General features: G+C 43.3%; 4 protein-coding genes across 7 annotated transcripts; 1 reads left to right on the top strand and 3 right to left on the bottom strand.

Annotated features, from left to right (window-relative positions):
- Nucleotides 1-70: 70 nt before the first annotated feature.
- On the top strand, nucleotides 71-5,733 carry LOC103979158 (E3 ubiquitin-protein ligase At1g12760). Its single transcript, XM_009395214.3, has 5 exons — nucleotides 71-757; nucleotides 3,149-3,268; nucleotides 3,369-3,501; nucleotides 4,676-4,843; nucleotides 5,352-5,733. The coding sequence occupies exons 1-5, from the start codon at nucleotides 198-200 to the stop codon at nucleotides 5,523-5,525; spliced, it is 1,155 nt and encodes a 384-aa protein (XP_009393489.2). The 5' UTR covers nucleotides 71-197; the 3' UTR covers nucleotides 5,526-5,733.
- Nucleotides 5,713-7,024, bottom strand: LOC103979167 (uncharacterized). The gene has a single exon (XM_009395226.3). The coding sequence runs from the start codon at nucleotides 6,765-6,767 to the stop codon at nucleotides 5,910-5,912; it is 858 nt and encodes a 285-aa protein (XP_009393501.2). The 5' UTR covers nucleotides 6,768-7,024; the 3' UTR covers nucleotides 5,713-5,909.
- Nucleotides 7,025-8,845: 1,821 nt separating this feature from the next.
- On the bottom strand, nucleotides 8,846-12,452 carry LOC103979182 (heat stress transcription factor B-2b). Of its 3 annotated transcripts, none has more exons than XM_065105406.1 (4): nucleotides 10,891-12,452; nucleotides 9,997-10,809; nucleotides 9,854-9,901; nucleotides 8,846-9,781 (listed from the first exon to the last, which is right to left on the bottom strand). In XM_065105406.1, the coding sequence occupies exons 1-2, from the start codon at nucleotides 11,473-11,475 to the stop codon at nucleotides 10,045-10,047; spliced, it is 1,350 nt and encodes a 449-aa protein (XP_064961478.1). In that variant the 5' UTR covers nucleotides 11,476-12,452; the 3' UTR covers nucleotides 8,846-9,781; nucleotides 9,854-9,901; nucleotides 9,997-10,044. The 3 variants fall into 3 exon arrangements, with proteins under 3 accessions (XP_064961478.1, XP_064961479.1, XP_009393520.2); XM_065105407.1 differs by having other exon boundaries at nucleotides 8,846-9,090; nucleotides 9,705-9,781; nucleotides 9,854-10,809; nucleotides 10,891-12,451; XM_009395245.3 differs by having other exon boundaries at nucleotides 9,854-10,809; nucleotides 10,891-12,451.
- A 2,063-nt stretch (nucleotides 12,453-14,515) lies between these two features.
- LOC135582437 (uncharacterized) lies at nucleotides 14,516-15,934 on the bottom strand. Of its 2 annotated transcripts, XM_009395272.3 has the most exons (2): nucleotides 15,139-15,934; nucleotides 14,516-14,988 (listed from the first exon to the last, which is right to left on the bottom strand). In XM_009395272.3, the coding sequence occupies exons 1-2, from the start codon at nucleotides 15,904-15,906 to the stop codon at nucleotides 14,617-14,619; spliced, it is 1,140 nt and encodes a 379-aa protein (XP_009393547.2). In that variant the 5' UTR covers nucleotides 15,907-15,934; the 3' UTR covers nucleotides 14,516-14,616. The 2 variants fall into 2 exon arrangements, with proteins under 2 accessions (XP_009393547.2, XP_064961480.1); XM_065105408.1 differs by having other exon boundaries at nucleotides 14,516-15,934.
- Nucleotides 15,935-16,110: the final 176 nt, after the last annotated feature.

Here is a 16,110-nt window from a genome sequence, read left to right as displayed (position 1 = left end):
TAGTATACCAAAATAAATAAAAGACAATGGAAAACTGTTACTAATAATTTAATCCAATTTGTTTAGGATTCTTCTTCTTATGCTTCGTCTCTGAGATCCCAATTCCGTTTCGGTTCCCGTCGATCGATCGGCCGATCGATTAAGGCTCGGGTCTCGAGCTCGCTTGTCGATTCTATTTGGGGATCTTCTTCGCCGCAATGTGGTGGAGAAGTTCCTTGAATCCCGTCCTCGTCGGTGGTGGAGGGGCGTCCATCGACCCATCCCCCCTCGTGGCCGGCGGGGACGACCGCGTCCGCCTCCGGGGCGGTGGACCCCGGCGGCCCAGCCTCCGCGGGGCGGCCCGGTTCCTCCGCCGGGCGGGCAGCCGGCGCGGCATGCGGGAGCCGTCGCTGCTGGTGCGGGAGGCCGCGGCGGAGCAGCTGCAGGAGCGGCAGAGCGGGTGGGCTCAGTCGCGGCCCGTCGTGTTCCTCGACGCCCTCTGGAATTTGGCGTTCGTCGCCGCGGCGGGCGGTGTCCTAGTCCTGAGCCGGGAGGAGACGCCGTCGATGCCGCTGAGGCTGTGGATCGGGGGGTATGCCCTTCAGTGCGTGCTCCACATTATCTGCGTCAGCGTTCAGTTCCAGCAGAGGCTTCTGCAGCGGGGCGTGGAGGAGAGGGCAAGGTGGGGTCGGGCGAGTTCGGGACGGCCTTCTCCAATGGAGATGGTGGAAGCTAGGGGTTATGATGCTGAGCAGGGTCATCATGAGGAGACGACCGGGTAAGAAAAAGCTCATTCCCAATTCAATCTTTTCCTCATCAGTTTTGTTCTATCTCGAACTACTATTACGTTGGATCTGAAGACTTTGATCTATTACTGACAGTTGAGAATGCCAATGGTGCATGAGCGGCTCTTTAAGTTGATTGCAAGAAAACATTTGCAAGAATCAAGCAAGACCTACATTAAAAGACAAAAAAAGAAAGTTGGATTAGTTTTGGATTCCGGTCATGCAATCTTGTTAGTGGTATTTGTGGCGATTAAGATTGTTTAAGAATAAAGCTTCAGAAAATTATTAGTTTTATTTATGCATGTAGGATCATATGCTTTACCATTTCCATTATATTAGTCAGAAATTTGGTCTGCCTATAAATACATATAAGAGGATTCAGTCATTTGTTGCTTAAACAACTGGATATTTTTCTTCATAAGAATTCCTTGATATATTGATTCTTGGAAAGGATGAGTTAGGTCAATTTTTAAGGGTTCATACTTGTTCAAGTTGCAAACTACTATATGAAGAATATGTACACAGAGCAGGAAATACATTTTCTCTATGAGGCATATAAAAGAACAGCCAGCAAAACAAAAATGCTTCCAACTATATATGGTCAGGAGAGAGTCAATCTAGACAACCTTACCCTATAAGCAAACAGGTTGTTTTCCTGAAGAATACAAGACATCCTCAACATAAATGAAAATGAGCAGTTGAAGACACTGGTAAACTAGTAAATAAAAATGGGTAGCCTGGTGCACGGATCTCCCTCAAATATACAGTTTGAAGAGGTTAATGTAGGTAACACAGGTGAACTAGTGATTCCAGCATTAATTTCATTACATTTCTTGATATGTGGGCAACTCGTTTTTCATGATAACAAATATCCATACTTTTTATTGATCATACATGCTAGAGTTGCAAGGATGGTTCTTTGAAGACTTATCTCATTTTGAAAGTATCTTTTGGTAAAGCAATTTTTCATTTCTTCTGGCAAGTACTCTAAGAGAAAGCATCATACTTTGTCTGTGGCCATATACATGGGTATTTGTTTTATATCCATATTCAGTTTAAAAGGACAAAATCAACTCCATTGCATACATGTGCATGTGGGAAGTGGTGGCTTCAGAGCTGATCCATGATAAATTTTACGCCTAAATGTAGCTTGGCTTTATTCGTGAGACATGAGAGACCTTTCTTCAGATGCTTTCTTCTATTTATCCTTATCTTATTGCAAGCATGCGATGAAATAACATTTAAATATCTAACAAGCACTATCCAAAAATTATAATGTTCAAATCGGTTAGTAGTGCTATGATGAAAATACATGTACGTGTGTGTTATTTCAGGTAAGAAGACAAAAGATCAAGGAAGATACAGACAGACATAATAATTCTTTCATATTTACATACAACATGGCCATTAGTTAGGCCAAATGATGGGAACAAATTTATGCAGCTCTGTCGTTGCACCCTATCCTACTGACCAGATCTGTCTGAGTGGACAAACCTATAAATCCAAAAAGCAGCTTCTTTCAATATCTTTTGCTGGATAAATAACATTATTTGATAATTATCCATTATTTCAATTTCATGGCATTTTGCATAGAGATGCTTGATGCTATGTGTTCTTTTATCCATGGTTTTTCTATTTAAGTTTGCTCCTTTATCTTTGTTATCTTTATTACTTTGATTTCTTTTTTCTTGTCACTTTTCATTTTATATTAGGATTCATAATTTTTTTTTTTCTTTCTTAATATGAATTCCAACTCATTTATGAGTGTAATAACAAGTTACATATGTTGTTAGGTATCCATTGTCTTTTGTGAATCACCTGGTGCTGAAAACAAAGCACTATGCTATTACCTTTTGTGTGTGTGTGTGTGTGTGTGTGCGCGCGCGTGTGATGTTTCTCTCTCTCTCTCTCTCTTGCATCTTTTTAGATTTTGATATATTGAACATTATCTGATTTGGTTGATCTTACTGATTGTGGTCCCACATCTTACTGATTGTGGTCCCACATAAATGATCAATTCCATATATGATACTGTTCATCTTGTTCCAGAAACTGAATCTCTAGAATCCACTTAACAATTTCTTGAATTGATAAACAGGCTCAGAAGACTGCTGCATTTGCCTTTAAAACATCTGCATAACATTATTTAACTTGAAATGCCAAGTTAAATAAAATGACTATTGTTACTTTTAATGGCAGTGATTGCTGGTCCCATCTACTGTCTTTTGAACTTGAAATCCTCGCCCACATACTGGTGTCTGGAAATTTCTTTTCTTTTGGTGTACCCTAATATCCTAGTTTTAATTTTATGGTGTTGGGAGTTTTATATCCTATAAATTATTTCCCTGGACTGATTTCTGTGTTTATCACCTCTTAATATGTAGTGTTGCTAAATATCTGGAGTCAGCAAACACTATGTTCTCATTCTTATGGTGGATAATTGGATTTTACTGGGTTTCGGCTGGAGGTCAAGCATTGACACGTGATGCACCACAGCTATATTGGTTATTCCCTGAATATGTATCTTTGGATAATTGGTTTACCATGTAAATCTTTCTTATTACTTATTTTTTCCTGCTTGATCTGTTTCTTTTGTTTTTTCAGGCTTTGCATAGTTTTCCTGGCATTTGATGTGTTCTTTATCATTTTTTGTGTTGCTCTGGCATGTGTCATTGGCATTGCTGTTTGCTGTTGCCTACCATGTATCATCGCAATTCTTTATGCTGTCGCAGATCAGGTATCTGATACTATTGCCAACTCCTTATTGTAGGATAACATGTTCCCACTATAGCTTAGCATCAGATATAGTTTTGTCTTTTAAAGGTAAAACTCTGTTGTGCTTGATCAAGACATCACAATCTTTTTGAAACTATATGAGAGATTTTTTGATTGCTAAAATAAGGTCAATAAGTTAATATCAGAGATACAAAACAAAAAGTGATTGATTTTCAATGATTGGAAATATGTTGTTTCCATATGATAATATATTTCCTTTTCAATTTTATGTTTGGGTTAATCTATTGCAAAATTTGTCTTGCAGATATGAGATTGATCTGTACATCAGAATGTATAAGGAATAGTGATAATTTTTCCCAAGTTGATGTACTATCCGGGTATTCATTTGGTTATTGAACTCAAACTTCAGGAGGCATGGTTGGGCAAGGCATATTACAGTTTTATTTGTACCATATAGGGTAGAATTGGCCTAAATGTTTAAACTGGTTGAAATGTGGGTCTATTACCCATTAAAATAAGAACAGAAGATAAGAATTTGTCTTCTTCCAATGGGTATTATGCTGAGCTTTTCATATTTTTGAGATCATATACATGTATATGGACCGGAAGGGCTAGTTGGGCTATGGCATTTTTCTTCTTTTGCCCTATAAACTGAAATTTCTGGGTTTCCCTGACAAAGTACTAAACTAAACTTCTAATATTCCTAATGTCTTTTATGTTCTAAAAGATATATGCTATTTTTATAAATATCTCAAATGAAAAAGTCATTCTTCAGAGCAGATACCCCTTTTTGAAAAACTAGCACTCTCCTTTCGATGTATTGACTGTGATATATGCAGAGCATATTAGGTGCTATATCTGATATTGTGATACATGGTATGGTTCATCTGTGATATTAGATCTTTCTAGTCAAAGATCTGTGATATATCTAGAGCATATTAGTTGCTTACCTGATATTGTGATACATGGTATGGTTCATCTAGTCAAAGATCTGCTCATGAAAGCTAAGTGCCCAGAGAAATAGTAAGGTACATTTTGCTGGCATGAAGGAAATCAAATTACCCTATGACCTACATAATTATTATGTTTATGACCTCGTGAATGTTGTTTTATTTTCTGGCTAACTGTCCTAAAAGATATTCAATTGTTTGTTATCTTCCTGTTTCCTCTTAAAGCAAGAAGGTGCATCTGATGAAGATATCCACCAACTTCCCAAGTACAAATTCCGAAGGATTAGCAATTCTGAAAAACTTGGTGCTGGAGCACAAAGACCCGTAGGTGGAAGTATGATCGAGTGTGACACTGATTCACCTATTGAGCATGTTCTATCAGCAGAAAATGTGGTAAGCTTTCTTCTTTGATTGCTCATTGAAGTTCATGTTTGTGAGCATTCGTGCCTTGATTATTTTTCTTTATCTTTCACACTCCACTCCCCTCTCTCACGGTTTGAGATTTTAGCTGACGTTATGGTTCTCTTCTGCAAGATCAATTTAAAGCTAAAATCTACATAAAACTGATGATGGTGGACAATTATAGTTGTTGGACGGTGTTATTCTTTGTGACAGCCAACCATAGGCCGGACGAGGCAATTGCATTTATCATGAATTTTACCTGGGAGCAATAAAACCTTTTTGATTTGTTACCTCGGTTCTATACTTAACTGAAGTTGTAAGTTAGCATGCATTATCTGCACATATTATTTTGTAGAAAATAGAATTCTATAGAGCCCATTGCAATAGATTATATATATGCAGAAAAAGGATCTTTGATTCTTTGTGAGATGTTTTACCCAATTCTAAGGAGTAATAAACTACAAAGTCTTACTCTACAAGTTATATTGGGCACATGCAGGAGTGCTGCATCTGCCTCTCGGCCTATGATGATGGGGTGGAGCTGCGGGAACTCCCCTGCAAACACCATTTCCACCGTGCCTGCGTGGACAAATGGCTCTTCATCAATGCTACTTGCCCCCTCTGCAAGTACAACATCGCCAAGATCAACAACCAAGGAGGGGAGGAGGTTTAGAACAAGGTAAAAGGACTTCATTCCCATTCCTTCCTTTTCCAGTATTATAGCCAGTGTTCATAAGAGCCCCGTGAGTGTGTGCCGACCTGTCCTTTCTTTCTTTATATACATGCATATCCTATTATTCCTTGTATTGATGCGATCATACGGTGTCCTGAGTGTGTGATTTTGGATAATTAAGAATATATTTCAATCCAAATTTGTCATACGTTCACTTGCAGCATTTAATATCAGACACCAGTTTTTTAGGCACCAACGAGGCCTTTACATCGTCGTTGTGGCGTCGGTTAGGTGAGTCCCATTTGGTTCCCCGCCGCTTCCTCCAATTATAAGGCAGGTATGTCGGGCAGGTGGGAAATTGTTGGTAACGATTGGCTTTATCCTCTAAGCCTTTCCTGACGAAGTCAAAGCGGACACCAGAACCCACGCGTCCTTCGGAGAAGCGGCTACCCGGGACACGGTCAACGCCGTCGGCACGGGCCCACCCCTGCGGCGTTCGCTTTCGGCGAAACGGTCACCTTGGACGCAGTCAGGGCCGCCAGAATAGGTCCACCTCGGCGGCGGGAACGCCGCCGCGGGCACCGCCACTGGGATCCCGATCGCCACCCGACACCAGCCGGGCTCCTCCATTGGCTTCCCTGGCCGGGGCGGCGACGGGAGGCGGTCCACGCCGCGGCCCAGGAGCCGGACGGTCACGTGGATGACCCCGTGGCCGCGACCGCCGTGGCGAGGGGAGCGGAGGGCGTAGCTGAGGCGGCGCAGATCTGAAGGCGGCCGGAAACCGTCGAGGATGTCGGCGGGAGGGATCCGGCACCACCCGAGTCGCGCGGGGCCGCCGAGGGTCTGCTTCGAGAGGACGACGATGTAGACCGCGGCTCCGTCCTCTCCGCCGCAACCGGCGGCGGCGGACGTTTCCACGCTTGAGAATGAAGAGTCCAGCGGCAGGCGGACCGTGTCGCCCCAGTCGGGGTTATGGGCACCGTGTTCGTCGACGCGCGTGCGGTGGAGGGAGGAGGGGAGGCGGTCGCAGTCGGGGGAATAGAAGAGGGCGGCGTAAGGGCGGAGGCGGCGGCCGGGGAGGAGAGGGGAGGAGGGGTTTTTGAGGCCCTGGGCGGAGATGACGGTGATCTCCATGGCCAGCTCAGCGTCGTTGCCCTTCATCGAGGGCGAGGCGGCGGCGACGTGGTGACAACGGGCGGTGGTGATGAATGGAAGAGGGGAGGTGCAGGGAATGGAGTTCATGAGGGAGGAGCGGGAGGGGTGCGTATGCCTACTCTCACACACATAGAGAACGAGAGAAAGGAGTTCGGAAGACGGATATATATAGAGAAAGAGAGAGAGAGAAGAGGCGAAGGGAAGAGAGAAATTTCTGCGCTGTGGAAATTGAGGAGAAAGGTGGCGCGTTGAAGCAGGTTTTGGCGGTTTTGGCGCGTCGAAGGTGGCCGAAACTAAAACTCGGAAAGAAATTTGTTTTAAAAAATGAAAATTAAGGACTAATTATTTTACCACATATATATATATATATATTAGGTAAAAGAAATATAGGAAATACTTTGAATGGCTTGGTATATGGATGATGAGAAATTATTATTATTATTATTATTGTGGTGAGCTGATAAAGTAAACATATGCCAGATGAGATTTCTGAATCACAATCCTTAGTAAATGGGTTTTGTATATTATCATCTAAATAATATTTTAACAAAAATCTTAAAGGTATGTGTGAGAGGATGAATACAATTTTTTTTTTTTTTTGCTTGACTCAAGAGAATATTAATTCTTAAGAGTATGTGTGAGAGGACGAATAGGATTTTTAGATATACTCAATCAATAGAGAATATTTTATTATAGAATTTATATTTCACTTTATGCACATAGGTAGGTAAATAGTTTCGAAACACATAAAATCTTATATGTACTTTTTATTTATATTTATGTTTTATTATTTGATATCTTTGTTGTTGTTTTCTTACGAGAGCATTCTTCATCGACCCCACCTTCGTAATGGAGCGTAGACAGCATGATGGACGTGGTGGCGTAGACAGCATGCTGGACATGGTGGAATGATCACAAGCTTGTCTCGGCGACGGGGCGGAGGCTGGTGAGCGCGGTCGTGGTTGGTTCCGGCGAGCTTCCTCGGATAGAGCGCAAAGCTCGTCGATCACTGCGAGAAACTACGTAGAAATGCGGATCCCGGCGACCATGTTTCCGACAAGGGCTTTGACTAGTTCTTGAATCCAAAAGCACGCGGCTTTCATCTTATTCCACGCCGTTTCCAGTGCACACGAAGTCAGATGGCCGTCACGATCCAAGAGGAGATTGCGGATTCCACCGGACTCCGTCGCGCGCGTGTGTGTATGAGCCGCAAAGTCCTTGTCAGTTCACACGCCCGATGAATAACTCCTCGTGAGGAATGATGGTAGCGCTGGTTAATTAGATTCTAGAGGACTATATTTATTTATGACTTGAAATTTAGTTAGATAGAGAAGTGATTAATGAATTATGATTATTTATATAAATATATCATGTATTTTGATAAGAAATATATATTGTCATTAATTGTCACATAGTGTAAAGGAGAAGACGAAGGTCATCCTTTCACGTGAGCAATGGTCTAAGCCACACAATTATGGGTTGCCCCTCATTTTCGTTAACGTGAACAAGAGACCAAAATAAGGTTATTGGAGACGGTTAGAGATTATATTCCTGTAGAATATTTTATGAAATATTATATTCTTTTATGATCAAGTATAAAAGTGCATTTTCAACACAATAAAAAGGGGCTTACATTTTTAAACTACTCACGTAAGTATTTATATATCTCGAGTTACTAACTTGTGCATCTAAGGGACTGGGTCAAAAAACCTTTTTCGACCTTGATCTTCATGTATGTGGCACCTCAGACAACCCTATGCATACATATTTAAACCACGTCAATGACTTCTTCCCTCATTATTTTTGATACTAGAAGGAGGGCTCGATGTTGTAAGCACACTCGCTTACTAACCCTCTTAATGAATGTGGTACTAACATCCTAAGAGCACCCGAGACCTGTTGAACAATCCACCGAGGGAGCACTTCGCACCCTAATTGAAGAATTCAACGAACCGCACAACCGCTCTACCCTACTTAAATTTGAGACCTAGTAGACGAATTTGACGAAGGATTCCTTACAAATCTAACTTGACGTTTGGAGAAGATGCGACTAGAGTTCCAACTTAGTAAGTGCAAAAATGATCGATGTGCGAAGACCATCTTGAAAAGCGTAAAAGTGATCGATGCACAATGACCATATCAAAACATATCAAAAATAATCAATGTGCAAAAAATCTGACTTGCATAAGAAGAAACTCGCTATGACGGGAGATACAAGACAAAATGTGTCCGAGGCGCACGAGTTAAAAAAACTTAACCTGTATCAAAAGAAACTCGCCACGATGAAAGGGACAAAATGAAATGTTCTTGAGGCACGTGAGTCAGCAAGCTTGACCCCAATCTTCGCCCGAGGAATGAAGGTCGAGAAGAGTGACCATCACCTCTGCTCGAGTAGTCCATTGGCATGACGCTTATAAAATGTACAGGTATAAAATTATTAATGTTAATCGCCAAATTTCATGCCCATCCCCACACATCATGAATAGATTTAGTATAGCAAACCATTAATTGGGTCAATGAGTCGATAACCCTAACCATGCAAAGTTTCTAAAGTTAGAAAGATCAATTGAATGTGGATGCAGCACCACAGGAGAATCATCATATGGGCCACAGGATTTCTACCAACCCTTACTTGATTGCTACTAAGCAACTACACTCTTCATTCTATGTTCGACAAAAAGAAAAATGATATGAATTCGATGACAATGAGGTTACAAAAAGGAAAAAGAATTGATGATAAGGTCAAGAATATTCTTTGGTCATCACTCGAGAGGGATTTATGATAGGAAGAAACCTAATATAACACTGGAATCTGACGCATATCTAAAGAGGGTTAAATTGGTATAATATTGAATTATAATGATTCAAAACATTATTCTTACTCTTCACTACTTGTAAATATAAAGATTTCTTATAGTAGCGTTTCTAGGTAAAGAATAATTCTCCGGTAGACTCGATCAATAAGGATTAACCTAAAGATTAAGAAGGGAAAGGAGGGCAAGTTAATTAAGTTTGAATTAGTACCAATTGGGATGTCAAATCCAGCTTGTCAGCACCCAAGATGACGCGGATCGTCCTCTGGTACGAACCCTAAACCGCGTCTGTCATAAGCAACACGGATTAATTATTGGATGCACCTGAAACAAGAAGGTATCAAAGTGAGAGAAACTTACGATAGATGAAGGGATGAGACCTCTCCCACGCGTTCGCTGACCGCGTCCCTGAGTTCAAACAAGATATATATATATATATATATATATTACAAGACTCCAAAATATCCTACTAAATTAGATAAAAAATTTTATCTCATTATTACTAAGTACTATTTTATGTGCAGTTAGAAACACGTGATGTCGCCCCGCAGTCACGTGCGCGCCCCGTCGTCGATCGGCCGGTCCGGCGTGATGCATGCTTTCCGGGACGGCCGGGGGCAGTGGATGACCCACGGCTGCCGGCCGACGCGTTCTGGCGACACATCCTTCGGGTTTGGCCACGCGGATTCGACCGACTCCGTTTTTACCTCCTGCGATACGGGTGGGCCGTCGCCGTCCTCCAACCGAGGTCGTTTCACCCCGATCGACACACCGAAGAGTTTCGGGCTTGCTCCCGGCGGCGACGGAGGCACCTCACTCTTCGTGGCTTCTTCCTCCTCTTCCACTTCCTCCGCCGCGGGACCAGGTGGCATCAGCTCTAGCAACGGCGCGGCCGCCTCCTGGCCTTCCACCCCTTCGCCGCGCTCCTGCCGGCCCGACGCGTGCCTTGATATTAGCGTTGCGATCTCCCTGCATAGCTTCTTCATCTGCGCCACCTCGCGGGAGAGCCGTTCGTTCTCCTTCCTCAACCACGCGTTCTCCTCCCCCAGCTCCGCCTCGCCGCGGGGACGCGTCGTGGCCGTGTGCGGCGGCGGCGGCCCGGAGGAGGAATTCGATGACAGCACCTGCTCCTCGCCCGAGTACGTCGACGATCTGGCCCGTCGCACGTGCGCTGTCCCCGGGATCGTGGCGGGCGCTAGCGGTGGCGCCGCCGTCGAGGTCTTCCTGCGGTGGATGTCTTGAAGCAGGCGCTTCTCGCCTCTCCTGAAGCAATCGTTGGCGAACTCCCATCGATCCGGCACGATCTTCCGAAATCCCTAACAGATCCCCCCCAAGAAACCTCAAAAACACATCAAAAAATCGCAAAACAATCGAACATACCCGGGAATTAGACATACATAGGTGTTGAGTTGGCGGACGAAGCTGGAGAAGTTGTTGTGCTTGAAGTACTTAGGGAGGAGGTCGCTCGCGAACTCCGCCGGCCGCCAGACGACGAACGTCGACCCGTCCTCGTTCCACGAGACCACGTCGTCCACCGCGGGGTCGTCCACTAGCTGGTACGTCTTTGTCAGGAATGGCGTCGGCAGCGACCGCTGCTGCCCCTCCGCCGGCTCCGCCGCAAGGGTCATCTTCGCACGCCGCTCGCGAGTCTTCACAGTTCGAAAGGCGACGGGGGAAAGATCTTGAAGCTTTCTAATAGTTTCGGTGGGCAGAGGAGGAATTGTAATGGAGTAAGTGGAATATGATCCAACGGCGAAGGATGATTCGGTGGATGGATCAGACCGAGAAGCTTCGATTCGGTTCCTCTTCTCGAAGGTTCGATGACAGTGCGTGCCCGTGGCTGCATATGATGGGTTGAGTCGTGGAAGGGGCGGATCTTTTGCAAATATGATTGCATATAAATAATGAAAGGCGGGCGAGGCACGAACACGTCCGGATGTGGAGGGAAAGAGAGACGGGGGAAGGAAGAAGACCGAAAACATAAAACATGTGTAGAATGGATTACATTTATGGCTACTACAAGTCAAATTTGAACATGTGGAAAATTGAATTAGTGGACTTTCTGAAGAACTTGTAAGCAGATGTCATCTTCTTTCATAGGATAAGAATTTGTAAGCAGGAGATAGATAAAGTGGGAAGCTTTTAAAAGTAAGAACCAATGGCCACTGGTCAAAGTTAGGAGCAAAAGCAAAGGCATGGGAAACAGCTTGGTGCAGTCTATAATTAATTTAAGTGAAGCATGAGGAAAGATAAAAGACATCCTGAAGGACATGAATAATCTCACTAGGCTAGTTTATAAGCTTTTCTACATCCTTGAAGAAAAATGAGCAGTTTGAAACCAAGAACATACAACTGAAGCCAAGTTCCAGAAAGCCAACTTTAACCCTCTAAGATGGGGTATTGGATCTTCCCAATCATGGAGGCAGTAACATCAAAAGATGCTCATAAAAGAGAGGCATTCACCACCAAAGAATGATAGTAGTAGGGGCTGGAAGACATTTAATGTAAAGCAACTCATACAGTTGGGGAGCAGAATCAACAGTCAATGATTGGGAGAACAAGTTCTAGATGCTTGAACTAGGAAGTAAATGACCAAAATACATGTAGCAAACAACAAATCTGCAACTTGTAGCAGTTCATCCAGTTCAGAGACTTGTAATCATCAAAAGGTAGAATGAAAGGAAAAGGATAGATTAATTGAATGGAAAATTTTGTTTCTAAGAGTTATGTACTGCAAGAAAGAAGAGAAGGAAGGAAGAATCTTGAACTTCATTTGTAGGGAAAAACATATTGCAGATAGTATTGGCATGATACAACAATCACATGACTGGTTAATTATGACATTTTGGTGCATCCATCTCTTAAGTTAAACGAGAAAAGTACAGGAGAAAACTTCCTGAGAAGCAGATTGTTTAAACATTTATCTTCTTGATGGATTTCAAGTAATGAATGAACTTTGAATATTCATTTGACGATAACCAAGGAAATAACCAACACACAGAGCCGATCGCAAATGGGAGCTATCAGATGAGAATAGGAAAATCATTAACCAACATTAGAACTATGAAACACAAACTTTTACTCATAGAAAGGAAACATCCAGAGGATGATACTAGAGATTTATCCACGAGTCGAAGAAAGCCGAAACACCAATTAGCAAAAGAGACTTATACATGAAAATTAATCTGTTTGGACAAGCAGAGTCACTTAGATTAGCAATCAAGCCACTGATGATGAAAGATAACAATAAAAGTTGAAAACAGGTACAAACAACATGCCACCAATAAAAATAAATAAAAGTTGGTAAGTCGATCTCTGTTCAATGCCATAAAAAGAAGCCCCATTCATCCTATCAGCATATCAGAAAGTAGAACTCGATTTCTGCAGAGTCTTAAGAGACCAAGCTGCCAGAGAACTGAGTAGCCAATGAATGGTGATGCTTGACACAGACGTATATCATTAGTCTCCAACTCAATTGCATTTTCTAGAAGCAGAAGAACATTTTTCTTGATCTAATTTGACTCTTAAAGTGGATCTCATCAAAAAATAGATAATTGTAATTATCAGAACAATGACTTAATTCTCCAAATGAAATGATAAAATCAATATGACTTCGATTTTATGACATTTACCCACTTTTCATTGGTTACCTCATAAGTTGCAACAACAACATGACTTACCTAACAAATGCTGTAAAGCCTTTCATTTTAATTAAAAAGAAAAAAATGTTCCAGGAATCATATAGAAAGCTACCTATTGAAAAAGAATGAATGGTAAAGTTCACCAAAATTTTCTACAAAATTAAATCCTCTAACAGAATATCTTTCCTAACTGCAAGTGTTCTAGATTACAGATATAAAATGGAAAGGGGCACCTGCTCTAGTAGGTTGGCACAATAGCTGCTTGAAAAAGGACAATCAATCTTTCACATGTAAAACATACTAGAAAGATCATCCAGATATAAGTTTCCTTTCTTTAGAGATGCTTTACTTTTGAGCAATGAAAGAATAGAAAAAGCAAATAGAGAGAAAACACATTAGCATTCCTTAGGATTGCCTCATAAACTATGAAGGGTTTACTCATGTAGAAGCAAGGCTCTAAACTATTGTATTAGGTGTATTGCTAGGTTTCACACAGATCACAAAAAGAGGAACAGGTGAAGACAAGATCATTTGCTTTCTGCAAGTGCAATTTCCTAGGATGCGACTCAAGATGTGATACCTTAGGTAATGAAGCAATAATCAATGAGGTGGATTCCTTTTACCTAGATGGCGTTTGGTGTGGCCCAAACATCAAACTTGTAACCATCAAGAATTCTCTGCAGTTGGGATGTTGTAAGTAAACTTTATTAGATCTCTCACCCAAATTAAACTACAATATCCCCATCCCTTTCCCTGTTACACTCACCCCTTCTTCAGATCTATATACTAATGACATATCAACACTTACTGGGTACAAACTGATACTTTCTTTTTTATTATGAAGAAGTTGCATGCTTATTTTGATGATGCCTCTAACGTTTCAAAGAAAGGTAATTGGCTTTGTAACTTTAAGTTTTAGTTCTTTTCATTTTTTTTTTAAATCCTAGATCATCCTTGTCCAAGCTTAATTGTCAAAATTTCAAGCAGCTCCAATCAAAGACAGGAAAAGAAAGATATCTTGGTAAAAAATTGTAAGATATTGTGTGCCCATGTTGAATTGGAGACAATACATATGACAAGAACTCATAAAGCAAACTATTTTGATGATGCCTCTCACATTCAAAGAAAGTAATTAGCTTTGTAACTTGAAAGTTTTTAGTTCTTTTCTTTTTTTTAAATCCTAGACCATCTTTGTCCAGGCTTAATTCTAAGCGGCTCCAATCACACACAGGAAACAAAAGATATCTTAGTAAAAAAATTGTAAGCAATCGTGTGCCCATGTTGAATTGAAGACAATACATAACCAAAGAACTCATAAAGCAAACTAACCATACAAGGGATGATTGCATTGATGATAAATAAGATAGAAGTGTCAAGCTCCTCAATCGAAATTAAATATCCAATTACTTTAACATTGGTGAGTAACAAACAATCCAACTCCCATCTTTCTGAAGGCAATGTTAAACAAAATAAAAACTCAAATCAAGACACAAACAAGAAACCAAATCGATATAAAGTGAGGATTGACATGGTCAATATGGACCAAGCAAACATAATCCACCAAGCTAAGAACAAAGCTATCTCTTTTACAAGGTCAGAGAAATGCAGAAGATCACCCATGAAAAATAGACCACCAAACAAGTCAGATCTAACCTGAGATAACCCAATCAACAGCAGAACCATAACCGGTGGTGCAAAGAACTGGAGCACCACCAAGCAGAGGTAGTGATTGTGTAGAAAAACTTTTGCTCTCCCGTAATCCATGTCAGGCACCCGGCTAGCGTGCAGCCGCTGATACCAGCTGACCACGGCCTCGTTAAGGTACATTTGAACATTAGGGCGGAGCACCAGAAGCTGCAAGACGGCAGAAGCAATGAGAGCCCAAACTCTGAACTCCCTGAACCAGACTGACCCGACCTCACCACCAGCCGGCACCACTGCCACCGGGATCACCCAGAGAAGCGGTGCAGCGGCCGCTGCAAGGACGGCCACGTAGAGGAGAACCTGGTTGAGGGCGCCACACGAGACCACTGCAAGGTCCCACCGGAGCTGATCCGTCCCGAGCCAGAAAGCCCGTGCCGCTCGAGATGCCGGCACGAAGAGCAGCCCCACGAGGACGCCGGCGAGTACCGAAACCGTCGCCTTGGTGGATCCGGCGTCGACCCCGCCCAGCTCGAAATCGAAGAGATAGGGGGAGAGGACGAAGACTATAAGTAGAGCAGAGAGGAAGCCCAAGAAGCCGGCGACGAAGCTCAGTTCCTTCTCCGACCGCTTGGAGGCGGATCGCTCGAGGGAGAGCTTGGAGAGTAGAAGAAGGAGGTGAGCGACAGCGAGAAGTGCGACGGCACCGACAGTCGTGGCAGCGGGGGAGGGATCGGGAGGAAGAAGGAGACGGAGGATGGCAAGATCTGTGAGAGCGACGGCGGAGGCGACGAAAGCGGCGCGGAAGGAGGGGAAGAGGAGGCGGGTGCGTAGATGGGAATCGGAGAGACGAAGGCGGAGGAGCTGGGCGTTGCCATCGTCAAAGCCAGGAACACGGTGGTGGGAGGCGGAGGAGGATCTGGGCCGGCGCTTGGGATCAGGGGGGGCGTCTGGACCAGAGGGACGGCGAAGGACGGCGCGGAGTCCGTCGCCGCCGGGGTTATCGGGGTGAATGTAGGTGTGGAGGCCGTAAAGGAGGAGGGAGGGGAGACAGAGGGTGATTGAGAGGAGGGCCGCGGCAGCGGAGGCTGCGGCGAGGAGGAAGAGGTGGTCGAAGGGGGAGGCGAGCATGGCGGGCGAGGAGCGGGTTAGAGCTCAGAGCGGTAGATTGGGTTAAATAGCAAAAAGGTAATCGGGTTGGAAAGGGGCTCTTATGGTCCGTGATCGACCGGCCGGTAGTAGAATCTGCTCAAACCAGACCGGCATCATTGTTTCGGACCCGCCGGGGGCCCCACTACGTCCTAGTTTACAGGTAGATATACTACTCGTTTGTGC

This window comes from Musa acuminata, chromosome BXJ2-4 (genome assembly GCF_036884655.1).
Source record: "Musa acuminata AAA Group cultivar baxijiao chromosome BXJ2-4, Cavendish_Baxijiao_AAA, whole genome shotgun sequence".
Lineage (NCBI taxonomy): Eukaryota > Viridiplantae > Streptophyta > Magnoliopsida > Zingiberales > Musaceae > Musa > Musa acuminata.
This window is presented reverse-complemented; position numbering and strand designations above follow the sequence as displayed.

What these genes read in the sequence shown, in the direction of transcription:
- LOC103979158 (XM_009395214.3), top strand. Translation starts at nt 198, where the DNA reads ATGTGGTGGAGAAGTTCCTTGAATCCCGTCCTCGTCGGTGGTGGAGGG. An exon ending in GATGCACCACAGCTATATTG is followed by an intron (nt 3,269 to 3,368) that starts GTTATTCCCTGA and finishes TTGTTTTTTCAG; the next exon opens with GCTTTGCATAGTTTTCCTGG. An exon ending in TTTATGCTGTCGCAGATCAG is followed by an intron (nt 3,502 to 4,675) that starts GTATCTGATACT and finishes TTCCTCTTAAAG; the next exon opens with CAAGAAGGTGCATCTGATGA.
- LOC103979167 (XM_009395226.3), bottom strand. Translation starts at nt 6,767, where the DNA reads ATGAACTCCATTCCCTGCACCTCCCCTCTTCCATTCATCACCACCGCC.
- LOC103979182 (XM_065105406.1), bottom strand. Translation starts at nt 11,475, where the DNA reads ATGTTTTCGGTCTTCTTCCTTCCCCCGTCTCTCTTTCCCTCCACATCC. An exon ending in TCCGCCAACTCAACACCTAT is followed by an intron (nt 10,810 to 10,890) that starts GTATGTCTAATT and finishes GGGATCTGTTAG; the next exon opens with GGATTTCGGAAGATCGTGCC.
- LOC135582437 (XM_065105408.1), bottom strand. Translation starts at nt 15,906, where the DNA reads ATGCTCGCCTCCCCCTTCGACCACCTCTTCCTCCTCGCCGCAGCCTCC.